The sequence below is a fragment of the Hemiscyllium ocellatum genome, chromosome 22, assembly GCF_020745735.1.
Source record: "Hemiscyllium ocellatum isolate sHemOce1 chromosome 22, sHemOce1.pat.X.cur, whole genome shotgun sequence".
Lineage (NCBI taxonomy): Eukaryota > Metazoa > Chordata > Chondrichthyes > Orectolobiformes > Hemiscylliidae > Hemiscyllium > Hemiscyllium ocellatum.
In genome coordinates this window covers 41781763-41805378 of record NC_083422.1, presented here as the reverse complement: position 1 = coordinate 41805378, position 23616 = coordinate 41781763, and the positions used below count along the sequence as shown (strand labels likewise).

Sequence of the window (23616 nt, the reverse complement as noted above, 5' to 3'; positions counted from 1 at the left end):
CAAAGTCTGACTAAAGATGGACTAATTGTATCAAGATTTGTTAACCTTTTATGTTTATCTGTCAGTAATTTGTCTTTATGTGGAACTTACAATGTATTCACAATATATTCCAGATGTTTGATTCCCTGACTGCAGTATGAAATATAATAATGAAATGGTTACTGCACAAAAGAAGGCCACTCATTCCATCAAGTTCATTCCAAACTCTATGAGAGTAACTCACCTGGTTCCACAGGTTTCTCCATAGCTACGCAAATCTTTTTTCTTCAGATAACTGTACAAATCTGTTCTGAAAGCTTTGATTGAATTTGTTTCCTTTACATTCTCAGGCAATTCATTCCAGATAGTAATCACATGCTATATAAACATGAACATCACCGCTTTTGCCAGTTATCTGACATTGATGCCTTCAGTTTTCAATCCTTCTACCAATGGGAACAGTTTCTTTCAATGTACTCTGTCCAGACTCATGATTTTGAATTGAGAGTATGTTGCTGGAAAAGCACAGCAGGTCAGGCAGCATCCAAGGGGCAGGAGAGTCAACATTTTGGCCCGGACCCCTTCATCAGGAAATTGTTGATTTTGAATGCCTTGACAAATCACTTCTTAAACCTCAAAAAATGTTCTCCAATCAACCCACGTAACTTAGTTCCTCATCTACAGAATCATTTTTGTACATCCTAATATCTTCACATCATTCTTAAAGTGTGGTGTCCAGAATAGGACAAATGCTCCAGTTGAGGCTGAATGTCCATTTTACACGTTTAGCATGGTCTCCTTGCTTTTGTACTTCATGCTCCTATTTCTAACTTCCCGAAATTGTGCATGCTTCATTGTTTTCTCAACCGACCCTGCTACCTTCAATGATTTGTGCACATGGTATCATGTCCCCTAGCTCCTGTTCCTTCAGAACTTTACAGTTTACTTTATACCGTCTCTTCTTCGTTCCAACCAAAATGAATCACTTCACTCCTTTCTACATTCAACGTCATCTGCTTTTTACCTGTCCATTCCCCTGACGTTTTATGTCCTCTTGAAGTTTAAAATTATCCTCCTCACTGTTCACAATACTTCCAAATTTGGTGCAATTTCTAACATGTGAAATTCTGCCCTGTATGCTCAAGTCTAATGTATTTCTAGAAGAAACTGGTAAGAAGCTGATGTGCCATGAACTTCAGAACTGTTAGCACAGTTGCAGCAAGGATCATGGCAGTGCACTTCTAGTTTAATCAGTGAAAAAAAATTGCCTCAAATATATTTTATGCATTTTCATATTTGTATTCTCTCCTTGGCTGGGTAACGTAAACTCTACATGTGACTACCCTCCAGAATTGTGTATTGCACTGCAGGAAATCAATAGTAAAAAGTGCTCTTTAAAATCTTTAACAACTTTTCCCTTCTCAATTAATTGTTAAGGGACTCACTTGATGGAAAATATCAAGCAAGGTTGGGATTCAGATATGTGCTTTGTTAGTATGCTGTGTTATCAGTTAGAATTACTTGAAACATTTAAAACAGGAAAAGTCTTGACACTAAATTGAAATCTTCCCCTACCAGGAGAATGGAGAAATGAGGGGGCAATGTTATTTATTACAACTTCAAAAAGGCATTCACATCTTGAAACCATAATGGCAGATTGATGTAAGACTTGAAGAGAGAGATAAGAATAAAATATCAAAATAAATTGCATTTTCAGTGACTTCAAATAATCTCCATCGTTGAATGAACCAAAGGGAAGTGTAGTCACTTTAACATTGGATGGAATTGTAAATAATTGAACTATTTAAAAAGGTAACAATTCTATTCAAATGAGCTCAATCCTTCCATTGCATCGCCTTTTGGCCAACATGCCTTTCTCTCCAGCAGAGGAAGCTAACAGTGAGATATGATCTTTTATGTTCAAGGCACAGTGAGTGTTTTACTATGAGAAAAATTTATTGATATTTATGTATAATAGAACTAGCAATGTAGCTATTTTAACATTCAACATACACATTTCACTTCAATTTACATCATGGATTTTTTTAAATCTATGAAATACTTTCTGATCAACTTGGAGTGGAAGGATTCTTTTTTGTTTCCCCCAAGTATAATCTTTAAATTGATATCACTAATTAAACTTAGCCATTACAGTAGCAATCAGTGAAAATAAAAAAGTACACTTCCACATTCCATGATTTTTGGCAAGGATTAACATGTCTATATTCACTGTAGGATTATTTTATATTAAAACTACCAGCTGTTTTCTTTAGAGCAAAAATAGTGTACCATCAAAACTTTATTCAATATTTTCTTCATTAATTTTCTGAGAGCACCTTTGTCAAGCAAGAGAATATTATAATTACATATTGCAAAAAAATTGCATACATTTTAAATTACACATAGCTAATACTATTGTCTCGAAAAAATCTAGTTTTGTCCTCCTGCTGTAATTCAGATGGCATATTTTAAAGTATAGAAGATGAAAATTGCATCTTTCTCTGTTTTCCAACTCAATAAAGCTTTGCCATGGTACAGTTAGAATTCTGTTGGGAAGTGACAAACTCTACAATTCACAGTAACTTCTTGCATGAGGCAATAAGTTTGATTTTCAGATATTTATTGATGAACACCTGGAATCAAGTTTTACTCGGTATGGGTAGACATAACTCGTAACTGGACCTATCATCTTACACTTAGCACTTCAGAGGTTTCACTTCGCATGAGGCTTGTCTAGTTACAATAGCATTGCTTTGATGATATAATTTTTGAAACTTGTTCTTGCAGTCTTTTATCTCTATTCACACATTCACATAAGTTATTTTATTTCTCTCCAAAATAAGAGCGATTCCTCTTGTTGCTTTCAGTGTCCACAGGTTTGTCTCTCTGAACCCAGTGTGCACATAACCATTGTAAAACATGAAAGGTTAATATGTATAGCTTAACTATTTCTTACAATAATGGGATCTCTAGACACAGTATTGCTCACAATTATGAAACAGAAGATTTTCTATATTGAAGTAACATAATATTTTAACAGAATGATTCTTTGCTGCATAATAAAAGACATAATAACCTCTTACAGGCAGAATTAGGTTTATAAAAAAGGGTCTGCAGGGTGAAAATATTCCAAATACCACCAGGAAACAGGGAATTTTGATATAAGTAGAGTTCTTTCACGTTAGAGTACAAGCCTGATGGAGTTAACAGTATAATAGAGATTCAAGATACAGCTTTGTTTTGGGGATAGAAGAAAGAATAAAAATCTAAATGGGTCTGGTAGAAACTAGGAAGCAGCTAAACATAACAGGAAGTGGTATTAAAAACAGTGCATGTAAGCAGAAAGGGACTGGGATCATTGAAAATTACAGGGTTGGACTTGAGTAAAAAAGGTTAATTATAAAAGATGGAGTGCCTTTAAAAGAGTGTGACATCAAAACCTGAAGAAAAAGCTAATATTTGTGATTGCATTTTCCTTATTGCCTTGCAAAATAAAAACATTTTTAATTCTTTGTAGACCATAGACAGAGCTCACAGCCTGGGACTCGCCATCTCTAGCCATTTTGCCTTATGTATTGTCTCTGGTTCTGAAATGCCACCTTTGTAAATAAACCAGCACTTAGTTTCTGAAAGCTCTATATAGCTTATGAATTGTAGTATACGTATTATAGCACATGTAAGAACTAAAACAAATAGTTCAAAGTTAGAAAGAGACACACAACCCAATTGCAGAGGGGACAGAGTTGGGGCAGGGAGTATTGTTAAACAATTTCAGCGAAATATTAAACGAAGTAGTTCAAAGAGGAAGATTTTAATTTTTAAAAATAGATTTAAGATACTTGGAGGTGAATTTTCAATTGGAGGTGTATATTTAGTCAAAATGAATGGGAAACACTCTGAAAACAATAGGTGTCAATTTACTCATAATTGTTATCAGTACTGTCATAGAGATATACAGCACGGAAATAGACCCTTCAGTCCAACTTGTCCATGCTAACCAGAAATCCCAACCCAATCTAGTCCCACCTGCCAGCATCTGGCCCATATCCCTCCAAACCCTTCCTATCCATATACCCATCCAGATGCTTTTAAAATGTTGCAATTGTACTAGTCTTCACGACTTCCTCTGGCAGCTCATTCCATACATGTACCACCTGCTGTGTGAAAAAGTTGCCTCTAAGATCTCTTTTATATCTTTCCCCGCTCACCCTAAACCTACGCTTTCTAGTTCTGGACTCCCCCACCCCAGGGAAAAAGACTGTCTATTTATCCTATCCATGCCGCTCATGATTTTATAAACCTCTATCAGGTCACCTATTAGCCTCCAAAGCTCCACAGAAAACAACGCTAGCCTATTCAACCTGTCCCTGTGGTTCAAATCCTCCAACCCTGGCAACATCCTTGTAAATTTTTTCTGAACCCTTTCAGATTTCACAACATCTTTCTGATAAGAAGGAGACCAGAATTGCACACAATATTCCGACAGTGATCAAACCAATGTCCTGTACAGCCACAATATGACCTCCTAACTCACGTACTCAATACTCTGACCAATAAAGGGAAGCATACCAAATGCCTTCTCCACTATCCTATCTACCTGGGACTCCACTTTCAAGGAGCTATGAACCTGCAGCCAAGGTCTCTTAGTTCAGCAACATTCCCTTACTATTCAGTGTATAAGTCCTGCTAAGACTTGCTTTCCCAAAATGCAGCACCTCACATTTATCTAAATTAAACTTCATCTGCCAGTTCTCAGCCCATTGGCCCATTTGATCAAAATCCCACTGTAATCTGAGGTAACCTTCTTCACTGTCCACTACACCTCCAATTTTTGTGTCATCAGCAAACTTACTAACCATACCTCTCATGCTCACATCGAAATCATTTACATAAATGTTGAAAAGTAGTGGACCTAGTACTGATCCTTGTGGCACTCCACTGGTCACAGGCGTCCAGTCTGAAAAACAACATTCCACCACCACCCTCTGTCTTCTACATTTGAGCCGTTTCTATATCCAAATAGCGAGTTCTCTCTGTATTTCATGACATCTAACCTTGCTCACCAGTCTCCCATGGGGAACCTTGTCGAACGACATACTGAAGTCCATATAGATCACATCTACTGCTCTGCCTCATCAATCCTCTTTGTTACTTCTTCAAAAAACTCAAGCAAGTTTGTGAGACATGATTTCCTACACATAAAGCCATGTTGATTATCCCTAATCAGTCCTTGCCTTTCCAAATATATGTACATCCTGTCCCTCAAGATTCCCTCCAACAGCTTGTCCACCACTGACGTCAGGTGCACTGGTCTATCATTCCCTGGCTGGTCCTTTTCACTTTTCTTAAACAGTGGCACCACGTTCGCCAACCTCCAGTCTTCCAGCACCTCACCTGTGACTATCGGTGATACAAATATCTCAGTAAGAGGCCCAGCAATCACTTCCCTGGCTTCCCACAGAGTTCTAGGGTACACCTGATCAGGTCCTGGGGATTTATCCACTTTTATGTGTTTCAAGATATCCAACACTTCCTCCTTTGAAATATAGACATTTTTCAAGCTGTCACCATCTATTTCCCTACTGTCTATATCTTCCAAGTCCTTTTCCACAGTAAACACTGATGCAAAATATTCATTTAGTTTCTGCCCCATCTCCTGCGGCTCCACGCAAAGACCACCTTGCTGACCTTTGAGGGGCCCTATTCTCTCCCTGGTTACCCTTTTATCCTTAATGCAATCGTAAAAAACCCTTTGAATTCTCCTTAACTCTATTTAGCGAAGCTATGTTATGTCACTTTTTTGCCCTCCTGTTTTCTCTCTTAAGTACACTCCTACTGCCTTTATACTCTTCTAAGGATTCACTCGATCTATCCTGGCTATACCTGACATATGCTTCCTTTTTTGTCTTAACCAAACCCTCAATTTCTTCAGTCATCCAGCATTCCCTATACCAACCAGCCTTTCCTTCCACCCTGACAGGAATCTACTTTCTCTGGACCATCGTTACCTCATTTCTGAAGTCTTCCCATTTTCCAGCCATCCCTTTCCCTGCAAGCATCTGACCCCAATCAGCTTTAGAAAGTTCTTGCTTAGGGTTCGGGATAATGTTCTTCTAGACTTACTAAATTACTAGCTTACTAACAAAAAGGTAAGACCAGTTCTTACCTTTATTCTCAGAATGAAGTGTTCATTTATTGTCACCCCTTAATTGATCTTGAGAGAATGGTGGTGAACAGCGTCTTTAACACCTGAGCAGCTTTCTAGGCCATTTCAGATGACAGGTAAGGGTTGCCAACTTTGCTGAGAGTGTGGATCAAGTCATTTATATGCCGGACTGAGTAATGCCTTCTCTCAATGGCATTAGCAAAACAGATAGGTTTTATGTCAAGTAGCTTCATGATTACCATTACTGATACTAGCTTTTAATTCCAGATTTAACTAATTACTATTCATTTAAATTCTGCAGCTGCCAAGGTGGGATTTAACATGATGCCTCTAGAATCTTGGTCTGGGCCTCTTGATTTGGGGCAGCACTGTGGCTCAATGGTTAGCACTGCTGCCTCACAGCGCCAGGGACCTGGGTTCAATTCCTGCCTCAGGTGACTGTGTACGGAGTTTGCACATTCTCCCCATGTGGGTTTCCTCTGGGTGTTCTGGTTTCCTTCCACAATCCAAAGATGTGCAGGTTAGTGAATTGGCCATGCTAACTTGCCCATAGAGTTAGGTGCATCATTCAGAAGGAAATGGGTCTGGGTGGGTTACTCTTCGGAGGGTTGGTGTGGACTAGTTGGGCTGAATGGCCTATTGCCACACTGTAGATAAGGTAATTACCAGTCCCATAACTTAACAACTTTGATGCCATCCCTGAGAGATAATGGGCAGATTAGTGCTGTCAAATAATAATTTGCAATAAGCACAAGGTTCTGCCGAATGAGCATGGTGGAGCAAAATACAAATGGTGCGATACATACAGGAAGTCAAAGCACTGGAAGCTGAAAAGAACATCCAAGAAATAGAATCTAGGGCTGAGAATGTCCAAAACGTAGGTGAGCTTGGAGACAGGTGTGGGAAAGTGCAAAATAACATCTGAGATGGGAGATCTGCAACAAAAGTAGGTCAGATAAATGCTCATAATCAATCTAATCCTATTAAAAAAAAACTTAAAAGCTCTTTTAATTGTAGCATATGCCCATTCAATTGTAGGCTTTGGGCAGAATCTTCTGCTCCCTATTCGATCAATGTCGGAGGTGAGAAGGGCAATTCATTAGATGAAGTGGCCATATACCCAAACTCTTCCTCCAGCACCAGGATTATGTCCTGGGCAGTAAGGTTCAACATACCTTAAAGTTAGGCCCTTAAGTGACCAATGAAGAATCACTTTAATGCCTCTTCCTGCTGTTGCTGGGATTAATGCGGCTGCAGGCAGACTTGATTTAAACAAAAAGAGCGGTAGCTGCTTATCAGTTGAGGGAAAGGGGGTAGCTTCATTAAAGGAATTCACTGCATGACTGAGTTCATGGTCATCAAACAGGAAGGTTCCTTGCTGAGAGCCATATCCTGCCCTTTTTTTTACTAATTCATGGGATGTAGGCAACATGGGCTAGGTGGGCATTTATTGGCCATCCTGAATTGCCCAGAGTGCAGTTAAGAATCAGCCACATTGCTGTGGATCTGGAGTCACAAGTAGGCTAGACCAGGTAAGGATGAAATGCTTCCTTCCCTAAAGGACATTAGTGGACCAGCTGAGCGTTTTCTGACAATTGGCAATAGTTTCATGGTCATCATTAGATTCTTCATTCCTGATTCTTTATTGAGTTCAAATTACATCATCTGTTATGGTGGGATTTGAACCTGCTTCCCCAGAATTTGAAATATAGAAATGTAAAATATAGGTACAGGAGAGAGCCATTCAGCCCTTTGAGCTTGCACCACCATTCAACATGATCATGGATGATCGTGCAATCTCAGTATCCCATTACCAGTTTCTCTCTATACCCCTTGATCTCATCAGCTGCAATGACCACATCCAGCTCCCTCTTGAATATATCTAATAAAGTGGCCCAACAGCTCCCTTTGGGAGAGAATTCCACAGGTTCCCAACACTCTGAGTTGAGAAAATCTTCCTCATATCAGCCCTAAATGGCTTACCCCTTATTCTTAGACTGTGACCCCTAGTCCTGAACTTCGCCAACATCGGAAACATTCTTCCCACATCTAGCCTGTCCAGTCCATCAGGATTTTATATGTTTCTGTGACACCCCTCCTCATTTTTAAAAAAATTCCAGTGAGTACAAGTTCAGTCCATCTAGTCTTTCCTCATATGTCAGTTCTGCCATCTTGAGAGTCAGTCTGGTGAACCTTTGCTGGACTCCCTCAATAGCAAGAACGTGCTCCCTCAGATGAGGGGACCGAAACTGCACACAGTACTCAAGGTATGTTCTCACCAAGGCCCTTTATAACTGCAACAAGACCTTTTTATTCTGTTTTCAAATCCTCTTGCTGTGAAGGCCAGCATGTCAATAACTTTCCTCATTGCCGGCTGCACCTGCATGCCAACCTTCAATGATTGTTCTACCATGACATCCAGATCTCACTGCGCCTCATCTTTTCCTAAACTGACACCATTCAGATAATAATCTGGCTTCCTATTTTTGTGACCCAAGTGGATAACCTCACATTTAATTGCATTTGCCAAGTACTTACCAACTCAGCCAGTCTTTCCAAGTCACTCTGCCACCTCTTAATATCCCCCTCACAGCACACGCTGCCACCCCAGCTTAGTGTCATCTGCAAATTTGCATAAATTGTATTCAGTCCCTTCATGCAATTCATAATTAGCTGGGTCCCAGTAATAAGAGTCCAGTGATACCACTGGGCCATCACCTCCCTTGATTCAGATCACTCTGCACCACCACTTAATGAAACCTCCTTACCCGAATCATCACTTACTTCACTCCTGGAGTTCCAGGATTGCTCTTCCAGAACCAGCCATGGCCTCCACTGCAACATTGCCAACTGCAGGGACTGGACTCTGATTGGCCAGTGGTTTGCTGTGTTGAGACTGCTATTCAGTGATGTCTCCTCTTTAATTAATGATCAATAATATCCTTGGGTGGTGGGGGGAGTCTAATTCCAGAGTAAGGCCCTCTGCTGTCCTGGAAACTGCCTGATTGGCTGATATTCTGGCAGGCGTACCTCAAAAGAGACAATGTGGGTCTTTCACTGCTAGCAGAAGATTCTGCATAGTGACATAAAAACCTTTACCACAAATCGTGAAGTGTTTGAACAAGCAGCAGTTTTTAAAGGATATGATAATCTTGTTTATTCCTCACAAAAACTAAATGTTGATGGATTTTTTTAAAAAAAGTATATAACTACAAAGTGTTTTTAAACCACAAGATTATAAGAGAAATCAATGGTGAGAACTGGTGCAACTGTGAATATTGAATTCATATTTTCTACTCCATTAGCAGCTTTTGAAGTAGAGGATTCCCTATATCCTTATCTGTTGAGACTACTATTCAGTGATCTTTAACTAATGATCCAAAACTTCAATAATGCCCTATTCCTACCCTCACCCAGTACATCTTGTTAAAAGGTTTGTAATCTGTGTAACAAATATTGGTTATGGCCATTGTCACTTCGTTCCTGTTGACCTGCTCCTCATCTTACACTATAAATTAGAAATAAACTAGATGCTGCATATAGGTTGTTTGAATCCATTTTCATTGCAAAATGGTAGAATTTTCTGCAGCAACCTTCCCATTAGAAAAGTGAAGATGAATTCAAAGACAGCACAAAACACAGGAATTATGATTAAATCAAATCTCAAAGAATAACAAAGCATTGATACATATTCTCCAGCAATTGCTACTTTGTCATTTCATGCACACATTCAGCTTTATTTCTTTTAGTACCCCTGGGGCTATCACTAATGCAATATCAGAAAGCCTACACACCATTACAAGTGAAGAATTTTTCCAACATACAAGAAAGAAATTGAAAGAAAAATACTTTCAGTTTTTTTTATTATGTTGAAGCTTCAAAACTGTTTTACATCGGTCCAGGTAAACACAAAATTTAAGTGAGCTGTTCTTTAATGATACAAATCTAAATATTTCAGTGTAAAATACTTATTTGTGCAATCACTTGACTGCTCCTGTCAGATGTGTATTTACAGATGTGATAACTTTACAATTTTATGAATTACCTAGCAAGACACAAATGGAATGAAACAAATTAGTAAAAAATGGTAATCACAGAACCTTTATCTGAAATATGAGGCAAAAAAAAGAGGCTTCCATCACTCCTTAATACACAATTACTTGAAATGTGTTTCCAATATAGGTTAGAACTAAAATCCCATAGATCAGTGCAATTCAACACGAATGTTACATATAAAGAACAGCTTCTGTATACATAGTAGGGAAAAGTCCGAGATCATTGTCTAGTATAAGTCTACGAGAAGATTTCCTTCAAATATGAAAACTGGAATCAGACACATTACTGAACCAAGTGTCCCATGCTTGCCTGATGCACTTTTTTTTTTAGAAATTACATCAAATTTCAGTTAGAAAAAGCAGATATTCTTTCAAATTTATTGTTTAGCTAAATTGTTATGTGACAAACTCAGCCACCTAAACCCATCCAAGAAACAAAAAAAAGCATGAATTCAAGTTATTCTTCTACCCTGTGTCCTTCACCATTACATATCTATCATTTCAATCAAGTGTTTATCAAAGTTACTTACATAATGACCACTGACAGAACTGCACAATCTGCTTTCCATGCTAAGATGTGTTTTCTTTCCTTTTGTCATATATAGTTGTCCCAGTAAACTAACACCAAAATGGATATACTATGTTTTAAAAAATGTAATTATGTGGGGTTTTCCCCTTAGATGTCTGCAATAAATAACATTTTTATAAATGCTCTCCTATAATGTGATTCAACAAGACAGCAGTGAAGTATTTTCTGCATTCCTTACGAAGACTGAAATGTAAACGCAGAATCCAGGAATATTATAAATTGCAACACTTGTATTTTTTTCAAATAATTAGCATACTATTGATTTCTAATTATTGCTCCAGCACCATTGTAACATGCAAGCAACCATGAATCAAACCGCCAACAGCGGTATTATTCCATATGTCCACTATAGAATAAAAATAACCGCAGACTTCAGAGATGGTTACAAATGTATCCACATTTACACATTTCTCTCCTCCCCCTTCACAGTTACCAAAATTGCAGTACCACATATATCAAAAACATTCATTCCCGTTAACATATCTGCATTAATACTTTGACAATCTTAAAAAGACTGAGTTATTCATACACAATCAATTGCCTTCAACATGTTCCTAAAAGGGAAAAAAAATCTGTGGTCATTGAGCATTTTAAATTTTATTTTCATGATCGTTTTCAAAAATATGACTAATGATGTGAAAATGTAATAAATCAAAATGACAGCATGGAAGACAAGTCTAACCTCCATTGACTGGTACAGGACCCATCTCTGATTTTATATATGGAGATGACAGGGCCCACGTTTTAATATTCTTATGCTGTTGCCCCTTCAAAGTCTGAGGCTGTTGAGTGGCTTCATAAATAAAGCCATATCAAAAGGAAAAAAAGATTAAAGATAAACAAGTGAGTTTTTATACAATTTATACACAAGTTCCTTGATGTGTTGGAGGGAGTTGTTTTCTGTTTCTAACTGCTGAGGTCTTCTCTTTGCACTCATTTGGTTTTTGTTGAGAAATATCTATAAGTGCACTGGCTATGGCAAGACCTGCAGAAACAAAAATGAAAAATGATTTACTTGGAGCTCCATTAGCCTTTACGACACACTGGTTGTTTTTCTGCACAGTGCAAAGACTATCCACTCCAACTTCGAAAAAGTGTGTTTGGTATGGCAATGCTGTTTGATTTCCATTAAATCAGGTCACTACAGAAGATCATTTTTCAAGATGTCACATAAATCATCTTATGAAATTCATTTATTGTGTTCTCCAGTCCAGTACTGTTCCTAGTTATCAAAGCAATACAATTAAATGAAGAACAATTCATTACTCAAAACTTGAGGTCTAAAGGAATTTCATTAACTATGTCACGATGATTCACAGAAGCACTGGTCAAATAAATTTAAATGTACAGCAAGTTGAAGCCTTTATATAAATATAGTGCCTCAAATGTTCATTACAAATGTCCACTTTCTTTCAGGGTTTGAATTTCATATGTATCTGAAAACACTTCATTGAATTTTGAAGTGCTTTGAAGTATTTAAGAATAATTATATTTTAAATAGTTTAAGTCCTGAAGTGAATGGTTGGCTGAGATTGATTATGTGAGGAAATATCAGGTGGGAAAGAGGATATTTCATGAAAATTAGTAGCATGAATACCTTTCTGCAAGCAATATTGCTTATCATGTTACTGAAAATTTGTTCTACTTAAAAGAAAAGAAAATTAGATAATTAAACAGACTTCATGTATTGCTTTCATCCAACATTTTCATTGCAGTTTTTCTCATGTGGGGTGAATGCTTGCTTTCATGTATATACATGAAGAAGTAGTAAATGCTGAACTTATACTTTATTTAGATATGCTAATCAATCCCACAGAGCCTTTGTCAAATTGTATGAAGTAGCTCTGATTAACTTAGCTTTTCCCTAATACAAATATGCAAATCAATGTGTTCAATTCAAGTGTTTTTTTAATATTCAATAGGTTGATAAAACTTTCAGTAAAACAGGTATAAAATACATGCCATGCTATCTGCTTCAAATTACAATTAGATACCATTCCTGCTTTCTCCTCACACCCCTTGATGACTTTAATATCTAAAGAGATATCTATCTTTTTCTTGAATATATTCAGTCACTTGGTCTCCACAGCCTTCCATATAGAATTCAATAGGTTCACCTCCCTTTGAGTGAAAACATTTTTCCTAACCTCAGTCTGAAATTGGTTGTCCTAACCTCAGTCTGAAATTGGTTGACCTATACCCTGAGATTATAACCCCTAGTTTTAGACCCATGAACCAAAGGAAACATCTTCCCTGCATCAAGTCTTTCTAGTTTGCTGGACCTTTATAAGTTTTAATCAGATCCTTTTGCTTCTAAACACAATGAATATAGGCTCAGTTGAACCAATTTCTCCTTGTAGGGCAGTCCTGCCATTTCCATATCAGCCTGGTGAACTTCCATGCACTCCCTCTATGACAAGCATATCTTTTCTTAGGCACTAATACTCCATCTGTGGTCTGACAAAGGTCCTGCATAACTGCAGTAAGTCATCCTTACCTCTGAATTCACATCATTTTGCTATGAAGGCCAATATGGCATTCACCTTCCTTATTGTTTGCTGCATTGGCCTGTCTATTTTCATTGACTGGTGTACAAACAGACCAGATTCTTTTGTAAATCCATATTTTTTGAATAAATCATCATTTAAGTAACACTCTTCATCTGTTTTTTTTAAACACTGAAGTGTATAAATTCATATTTAGCCATGCTGTACTGTGTCTACTCTGTGCTGAAAATGTGTTGCTGGAAAAGCGCAGCATGCCAGGCAGCATCCACGGAGCAGGAGAATCGACGTTTCGGGCATGAGGAACGGCTGTGTCTACTCTGTGTTTGTTCATGCACTCAACTTGTCTGAATTACTTTGAAATGTTGCCTTTGGTTCCCTTCTCTGGGTCATATATATATATATATATATATATATATTATATGTATACATCATAAATACCTGAGGTCTAAGCACTGATTGTTTTGATACCTCACTAGTCATTGCCTACTATCCTGTTTCCTCTTTTTCAACCAATTTTCAATCCATACAGCGTACTATTTCCAATCTAGTATGCTTTAGTTTTGCCCACTAACTTCTTCTGTAGGACTTTATCAAAAGCCTCCTGAAAATCCAAATACACCATATCCACTGCTTCTTCTTTATCTAATCTACTAGCTACATCCTGAAAAAAACCTCCAGTAGCTTTAAGCATCATTTGCCTATCATAAACCCGTGCTTGCTTTGTGTATTTTCCAATAATGCTTTCCAAATATTCTCTTAAGTCTTTTATGACAGACTCTAGCATTTCTCTCCACTACAGACATTTCCTTCCTCCCTTTTTAAATAGTAGGGTTATATTTGACACCCTCCAGTCTATAGGAGCTGCTCAAGAGTCTATAGAGTTTCGGAAGATGACCATCCAATATTTCCAGGGCCACTTCCTTTCGTACTCTGGGATATAGATCAGCAGGCAATAATGATTGGTGATTTGTTAGCCTTTAACCCCATTAATGTCCCTAACACTATTATTTTATTAACACTGATTTTCTTGAATTCTTCCCTCTCACCATATCCTGGGTTCCCTAACATTTCTGAGAGGTTATTTGTGATATTTTTTGCGAAGACAGAACCAAGTTCTTCTGTCACTTCTTTATTCTCCATTATAATTTCCTACCTTCTGACCATTTGTCTTTAGTATCCTTCTTCTCTTCATACATTTATATAAGGCTTTACAGTTAGGTTTTATGCTCTGTCCAGCTTTAGTCTCACACTCTATTTTCCCCTCTTGGTCAAAATTTTTGTCCTCTTTTCCTGAATTCTAAAATGTTCCCAATTTTTAGTCTTGACGCTCCTTGTACCAATTTTATGTCTCCTCATTGGATCTAATACTTTCCCTAATTTCTTTTTCTAATCTTATTTGAGGCACATTTTCTATTTCATTTTTTGTGCCACGTAGGAATTACAAATTGTTGTAATTCATGCATACTTTCTTTAAATATTAACCATTGCCAAGTGTTCTGTGTATTGAGATACCAGGTCTTGACAAAAGAATTGTGTTTTTAACCTTATTTGTTATCCTAACTTTATTTTGCATTATGGTTCATTTGTTTCTCATCCTTGTTTTTTCTGACTCCCATTTTCACCCCCTTCTATGACTTCCTGATCAGGTTCCCATCCCCATTTCATTCTAGATTAAACTCTCTCTGACAGCATGAGCAACTCTTCACCCACAAAACCACCATACATCTCCAGAGGACACTAGCCCCGGTGCAGTCCAGGAGCAACCTGTACTCCTTGTTTCAGTCTCATTCTCTCCAAAGCCAGCCTCAATATCGCAGGAAACTGAATCCCGCCCTGCTACAATGTTTCCCCACCCATGTATCATCTGGTGTATCCTGTTATTCCTACTATCATGAGCACGTGGCATCGGTAGTAATCTTAATCGGTAGTCTACATAACATTATTGGGTTACCCCTCAGCCTTTACTTTTCCAGAGAACTTCAGGTCTCTCTCAACATTTGAAGGTAGTCTAGTTTTAATACCTAAAAACTTTCAATAAAAACCTTCAAATTGTCTGAACTACAGATTATAGACATATTTATTCTAATAGCCTTCACCAATTACAAATCAAAGTGAAAACCAAATCTAACTAACCTGTGGCATCTATATTTACTATTTTCGCAACCCAAGTTTTAAATTAAGCTTCCAGTAAACTATGCTCCAAATAACTCTGATAAATCAAACTTTAGATAATTATTGTATACACACCCTACTTCTGTGAATATGGTATTTACAGTAGTTATTTAGGATTGTATTTTCCTTATGGTGGGCTTGAAGAAATAAAAAAAAGTTGCTATTTCAGGCATTGGTTGATGATATTTTCGTATTCGTTACCATAGAAAAGTACAATAGCTAAAAGTCAAGGTCATAGGTATTAGTCTGGTGGGCAAAATATAGAATTTTCTTTTTGAAACATCTCTTCCTCACATGAATGGAATTTAAACACAAGAGGATAGAGGACATGGCTCCAGATGTGTCTCATAGAAATGGGTTAGAATAATGCACTTCTTTCAGGCATCTTACAATGGTGCCAAGGTTTTTTGTTTCTGCAACATATTATGTGCAGCTACTGAATCAATTGAAAGAGAATATTGTTGTCCACAGAGTTATAAATTCCAAAACTCATTGTGCTGCAGTAATAAATCGAGATAAGACATTATACTGTAATGGTACTTATAAGAAAGACATGTATTTATATGACCCTGCCTGACCTCAGAAGTACTTCTGGCATTTTCTGTTATATTTCAGTTTTCCAGTTTCTGCAGTATTTTATCTTTTGTGTTTATATGGTGGCTTTTGCATCCTCAGCATGTCATAAAGCATTTCACAGCCAATATAAAGTCTTTTTGAAAGTCACTCACTGTCACCATATCAGCAAACATGACAGTCAATTTACACGTCAAAATCCTGCAAACGACACATTTAAAACTTTTTTGTTGATGCTAGTTAAAATTTATTTGATTGAAATGATATAACTGTATATAATGATATTGAGGTCAATTTTCACAATTAATGCAAATTGGTGCATATCCATCCTGTGTTTGTTCTAAAATCCAATAACTTGAACCACATTGAACAGGATTATTGCTTCCAGGGTATGTGGAGGCAGTCTCACTCATATTTTTCTTGATGGTTTGTGAGGTCACTGCTCCTTTCTGAAATCCCAACTGTAATCTTACATTTCTCCAAAAAGCAAATATCTGATACTCAACTACACAGATTCAAATAAAAGGAACAACTAAAGAAAATGAAGGCTGTAATTAGTTAAGCTAAAAGGATAATTGAAAACAGAACTTCAGTCAATTGTGTAAGTAATGAGTAAAGCACTTCTGGAAATACAAAGATCAGCGTACAGGGAGTTTGCCTTCATTAGACAGGGAGTAAGGAAGTCTTGTTACAGTTTCATATTGGTTAGGCCACGATTGAAAACTCTGTAGCTCTGGATCCCTCCCCTGCACCCTGACTATCAAATGGACGCAATTGTACAGGAGATGATGCAGAGGAGATTCACCAAAATGTTATTAGAGATGGAACGTGTCAGTTATGAGGAGAGACTGGGTTGTTTTCTCCTGAGCAGAGGAGGCTGAGGTGGGGAACTAATTGAGGTAGGTGAAAGTGAGGACTGCAGATGCTGGAGATTAGAATCGACAGTGTGGTGCTGGAAAAGCACAGCAGGTCAGGCAGGATCCTAGGTGCTGGAAAATCAACATTGCGGGCAAAAGCCCTTCATCAGGAATTGAGGTATACCAAATTATAAGGTAGGTCATTAGAATCCTTTCCCCATTGCAGATGCTTTCAAGGCTGGGGGCACAAGTTCAAAGTGAGACTTAAGTGGTTTAGAGGAGAACGAGGAAACTTCTCCCCCCATAGAGGTTGGTGAAGATGTAGAACATGTTACATGAGATATATGATGGAGACAGGTACTCTCACAACATTTAAGAAGCATCTAGACAAGCATTTAAATTGCCAGGGCATAGTACGGCATGGACTAAGTATAGTTTGTTGGTCGGCATATGCCTTTATGTTGTGTGACTCTATCACGATATGATATCACGGAACCTTCAAGTCAGGTCCTAGCTTATGGGAGGACATTCAAAGAGAGGATGCAAATAACTTATTAGAATTGAATGATGTTAATAATAAAAAAAGTACTATTAATATATTCCTTTGTTAGAGTGTAATTAAGGGAAGGAAGCCAGACCACATGATCTGCTGTTTTCTTCCCTTTAGGGCTTTTTTTCCCCATTAGGTTTAATGTCCTCCAAAACTCACACCTGCCCTGGTCCTAAGTATCCATCTCTTCTGCTCTCTCAGCCTAACTCCCACTGACTGTTCACTTTCCAACTTACCTTACTGGCTCACATGTTAGCTTATATTGTAATGCGCTGTCCTTCTCCCCTTCAAATCTCTCTCATCACCCCTCCTCAAGCAATAAAACTTGAACATTTTGTTGTTACAAACTACTATCTGATCTCCCATCCCTGTTTCCTCCTCAAAGCCCTTAAATGTGTTGTTACGGTGCCCACCTTTAACAGAACTTCATGCCTGAAACTTTCCAATCAGGTTTCTTTCTCCTAATAGTTTTCAAACAGATCTTTCCAAAATTACAAATACATCTGATTCATCGTGTCCAAGATAAAGCAAACTATCCCTCTCGTTCTCAATTTACGTAATCTTTGACATGGTTCTACCTTTACTGCTTTTCCCTGTTAGGTCAGCAGACAGGGACGGCACAGTGGCTAGCATCATCCTTTTAATAGGATTCTTGCAAATCTCTTCCATCCCATGTGTTTAAATTCCTTGACCACTCTTCTCCTAAAGAAGACTTCTGAGCAGTCCTTAAATCTCTTATGGGCACGGTGGCACAATGTTTAGCACTGCTGCCTCACAGTGCCAGAGACCCAGGTTAAATTCCCAACTCAGGCAACTGTATGTGGAGTTTGCACATTCTCCCCGTGTCTGCGTGGGTTTCCTCCGGGTGCTCAGGTTTCCTGCCACAGTCCAAAGATGTGCAGGTCAGGTGAATTGGCCATACTAAATTGTCCAAAGTGTTAGGTGGACTCGTCATAGGTAAATGTAGGGGAATGGGTGGGTTGCTCTAGGGAGGGTCAGTGTGGACTTGTTGGGCCGAAGGGCCTGTTTCCACACTGTAGGGAATATAATCTAATAATAATTGGCTATATTACACACTTCTCCACCATTGTTTAGCTTTGTGGCACTATACCGTCCACCATTATCTATGTTATTATTGCCAGAGAATCCCCTGCAAGGCTTCTTTTCCTGCTTCCATACTGTTATTTCTGATGTTCCACAAGGACTTATCCTGTGGTCCTTTTGACTCATAACATACATCTGTACCTCTAGTACAGATTTATGGAAAACACATGGTCAGTTTCCACAAGACTGTAGACAGCAGCTGACTCTAGTCACCACTCCTCCTCTCTTGATCTCTTCATTGTCTCTCAATTAGCATACTGCTTCTTCAAAATCTGGTCTTGAATGAGCAGTAATTTTCTCCAGCTCCACATTGGAAAGACTGAAACCAATTTGTCAGATCTTGCCACAACCTCAGCTCCCTAGTCACTGAGACTAAACCTTATTGTTCATAATCTTGGTGTCATGTTTGACCCTGGACGAGTTTCCAACCATGTACTTGTCATCATTTAGTTCACTTTTTTTCCATCATTGTAACATTTTCTGACCTTTCCTCAGCCTCAGACCAACACCTGTTAAAACCCCAATCCATTTTTATCTCTCATCATGACAAGTCCAATAATCTGGCCAATCTCTTACATTCAAACTTCAATAACTATCTGCTATAAAAAAAACTCTGTTGCCTGTGTACTGACTCATCCCATCACTGAATCCCTACAGTGTGGAAACAGGACATTCAGCCCATCGGGTGCACATCGATCCTCTAAAGAGCATCCCACCCAGACCAACATCACCCTCCCATCCTATCCCTGTAACCCGGCAATTCCAATGGCTAACCCACCTAGCCTGCATATCCATCAATATTCTATGGGCAATTTAGCATGGCCAATCCACCTAAGCTGCATATCTTTGGGCTGTGGGAAGAAACCAGAGGAAACCCACACAGACATGGGGAGAATATGTAAACTCCAGACAGACAGCTGTCCCAGAGTGGAATTGAACCCGGGTGCCTGGCACAGTGAGGCAGCAGAGCTAATCACTGAGTGAATGTGTCACTCTGTCCACTCACCACACTATACTCACTGACCTATGCTGGTTTCTATTTAAACAATTTCTCGATTTCAAAATTCTCATCATTTTTTTCAAATCATTATTTCGCTCCACTACTTCCTATTTCCATTGTTAATCTTTCATAGTATCTGACTTCCTCTAAATTCTTATTTCCATGGTTTCGATTAGTCCATTATCTGTGCCATTAGCTGTCAAAGCATAAGATGGCTGTGGAATTTCCTCCCTAAAGCTCTCTAGTTCTCCCAATTCCTTTACAGCACTCCTTAAAAGTTGCTCTTAATCTGCTGTTAAGTGCTCTGGGATGCTATGTTAGAGATGCTAAATAAATGCAGGCTGTTCCATTATCCTCCCTCTATGGGAGGTTAACAGGAAATAACTGACTGAGCAGTAACTATTTATCATTGCTACATTGCAATAGTAAAGTGATGGAAGGTGTCACCAACAGTGCCAGGCAGAGCACTGCTTCTGACCTCATGGCTTTAGTTCAAAACAAGTGAGGTGAGAATGACAGCCCTTATCATTAAGGCCACATTTGATCAAGTGTCTTGTCAAGGAGCTTTAACAAAGCTATATCATTCAAATCTCAATCTCAAGACCTACATAATACCTAGACTTGGATTGACTAGTTGCAGTTATCATTAACACTACACAAGTGACAGATGATGTTCACTTGATGTTCAATTGCCCCAACATCCTGGGGGAGTTACCATTAACCAGAAACTGAAATGTACTAGCCATACAAATATATTGGCCAGGAATCCTGCAGCGAGTAAATCACCTCCTGACTCTCCCCAGCCTATCTAACATCAACAAGGCACAAATCAGGGAGCATGATGGAATACTTCCCACTTGCCTGGATGACTGCAGCTCCAACAACACTCAAGGAACTTGATACCAATTCAGGATACAGTAGCTGCTTGATTGGCACCATATCCACAAATTCACACCCTCCACCAGCAAAACTCAGTAGCAGCAGTGTGTGCCATCTGCAAGATGCACAGTAGAAATTCACCATGATTTCTTAGACTACACAGACCAACCTCAATACACGATCATCTAAAAGGTCCCTTCCAAGGCATTTACCATCCTAACAGTTGTAACTGGGTCAAAATCCTGAAACTTCTTTTCTAACAAAATTGTGCATCTACTCACGCCAAATGGAATGCCAAGGTTCAAGAAAGCTGCTCCTTACCATCTCCTCATGAGCACATAGGGATGGACAATGAATACTGGCCACATTCCATGAAAGAACAAAAAAAATCAAACTCTTATTTACTTTAGAAAGTTTGGTTACAAGTCAATATTATCATTCTGAATGTGTTAAAATATCTCACAGTTTAAAGCTTTTAATAATGTTTGCCTTTGTCAGATGATCAGATTCACTATTAAGTACAATCAATAGTAACTGTAAAACTCTGAAATTTTTTTTGAATCCGTACAGTGTGGCAACAGGCCCTGTGGCTCAACAAGTCCACATTGACCCTCCAAAGACCCACATCCATACTACTCGACATGTAGCCTGACTAAGCAGCTAACCTGCACATCCCTGAACACTATAGGCAATTTAACATGGCCAATCACCTAACCTGCACATCTTTGGAGTGTGGGAGGAAATCAGAGCACCCGGAGGAAACCTACGCAGGCACAGGGAGAATTTGTAAACTTCACACAGTCACCCAAGGCTGGAATCAAACCCGGGTCCCTGGAGCTGTGAGGCAGCAGTGGTAACCACTGAGCCACCATGCTGCCCACAGTACTTCGTACTTAGGGAATTTGAAAATCTGTAGTTTTTACATACGAAGAGTACAGTATGGTGTGCTGACATGTTTGGCAAATAATATACCTAAATAGGTTAAGTAGTGCAAATGGACTCCTATATATATGCAAGGATAAGACACATGCAAGATGTCAAATTATATAACTTGTATCAATTTCAGCAGCCAGTCCTTAAGAAAGATAAACTGAAGTCAATCCCAAAGAGTCCCACTGCAGTACAGTACTATTTACTTTTATTAGTTATACATATTAATTATAAATTTAACAATTTACTTTTGACAGAGTTGCCTATACATTTTATGGCAATAATACATCTTTGAAAAAAATGAATTTTGATTTTAGGTTGAAAATTTCCAAGTTAATTTTCCTTGCTTTTCTGCAACCAAAATTCCAAATTAAACTCATAAGATTTTAATATAATCAAACCTAAAGCAAAAGTGGTTTTGATGATAGATTACAGCCGGGAACACTGGTCTGCACTTCTGCTCCTGAGGCATGAGTTAATGTTAGGAAATGTCCCAGCATGCATCACCTCCTTCTGGCAAAACTGACTGTCAAATAAAATGATTGCTCTGGGTGGAGTGAGAGTGGGGGTAGCAGGCATGGCAGTGGAACTGGGAGGTAGTCAAGGTTTCAAATGCTGTGGTAGGCTATTTAAAAGGCCCCCACTGCTTCTCAGAGTTGTTTCCACGAACTTTATGCTTGCTGGTCTTCAACCATCATACTCCATCAGCCTCCCAATCTCAATCAGGTCCCATATTAATCCACACTCCCAACTGTGCACCTGGCTCATTATAGACCCTGTGTCCCCCTAATGATTACCAACATCCCCCAACTTCATGTCCCATGCAAGTTAATGCCAACTCATGACCTCCACCATCACCATGGAGAGGTACCTCAAGAGCCATTCTGAAATGAAAATGAAGAAAAGGTCTAATTATATAATTTATCCTCTACTCTAGTTAAAAAAAACACTGACATTCATGAAAGCCTGTTCGAAGCTTAAGCCCACATCAAAGAAAAATAATAATTTATTAACCATTTTGGGCTTCAGAGTATGAACCTGAGGCCTTTCTACTGAGACTATTATAAATGTGGAAAGCAGCCAAATATTGATAATGACATAATGCCATCTCTGTGGAAACGATAACAAACAACTACTTTAATTGGCATATCATTTTTCCAACTCCAGTTGACACAGGCGGCTAGTTAAATTTAAAAAAAAGTGGCATCATCAAGTTAAAGGGAATCAGTGACATTCCTGGTCACCTTTTGAAACTGCATGTGATCAGTGAATTTAAAGAACAGGCATAGTACACGTGTTCATTTTAATCCTGTGTAAAATATCAAGAGATTATACAGCAGAAGACTTTCAGGGAAATTTTTTTAAAAAATTGTTTATTTTAAACACTAAGTAATCCAAAAATGATCACTAGATTCATTCACATATTCATACACACACAAACTCATTCAATAGAGATTAGATTACTTACAGTGTGGAAACAGGCCCTTTGGCCCAACAAGTCCACACTGACCCTCCGAAGAGCAACCCATCCAGACCCATTCCCCTACATTTACTCCTTCACCTAACACTACAGGCAATTTAGCATGGCTAATTCACCCAACCTGCACATTTTTGGACTGTGGGAGGAAACCGGAGCATCCGGAGGAAACCCACGCAGACGCAGGGAGAATGTGCAAACTCCACAGACAGTTGCCTGAGGCGGGAACAGAACCTGGGTCTCTGGCACTGTGAGGCAGCAGTGCTAAACATTGTGCCACCATGCCCATAAGAGATTTAAGGACTGCTCAGAAGTCTTCTTTAGGAGAAGAGTGGTCAAGGAATTTAAACATATGGGATGGAAGAGGTTTGCAAGAATCCTATTAAAAGGATGAGGTTAGTTTCTCATTGTTTCTTCAGAAAATGAATAAATTAGATGTGATTGATGTCTGGATTCTCGGTCACCTTTCCTGCAGGCCAGACGAAGCATATATGCAAGGGGTCCGATATTTCCCCAAGTGTTCCTGCCTTTTCATTGTCTTTCTTATCTGCAGGCAGCATTTTTGTTTAAACTCAAAAAGGCAAACATAGCCATCTCACCGTGTGAATCCTCACAATTGCAGTTTCTTTACCAAAAATGGTCTTAAATTGATGAGCCACATGCAACCATAAAGATCAGAAGCAGGAGTAGGTTCCTTGAGCCTGTTTTACTGTTCAATGTGATCTGATTAATTATCAATCCCCCCCAACCAACAGCATCCTTCCCCTTAGCTTTCAAG

The 23616-nt window shown here is 38.6% G+C and overlaps 1 protein-coding gene across 1 annotated transcript in view; it reads right to left on the bottom strand.

Annotated features, from left to right (window-relative positions):
• Positions 1-10047: 10047 nt before the first annotated feature.
• atrnl1b (attractin-like 1b) overlaps positions 10048-23616 on the bottom strand; it is a 904204-nt gene continuing 890635 nt past the window's right edge. Inside the window, exon 29 of the mRNA XM_060841800.1 lies at positions 10048-11774. Within this exon, the coding sequence (XP_060697783.1) occupies positions 11650-11774 (125 nt within the window). The 3' untranslated portion in view covers positions 10048-11649. The remainder of the gene's footprint in view (positions 11775-23616) is intronic.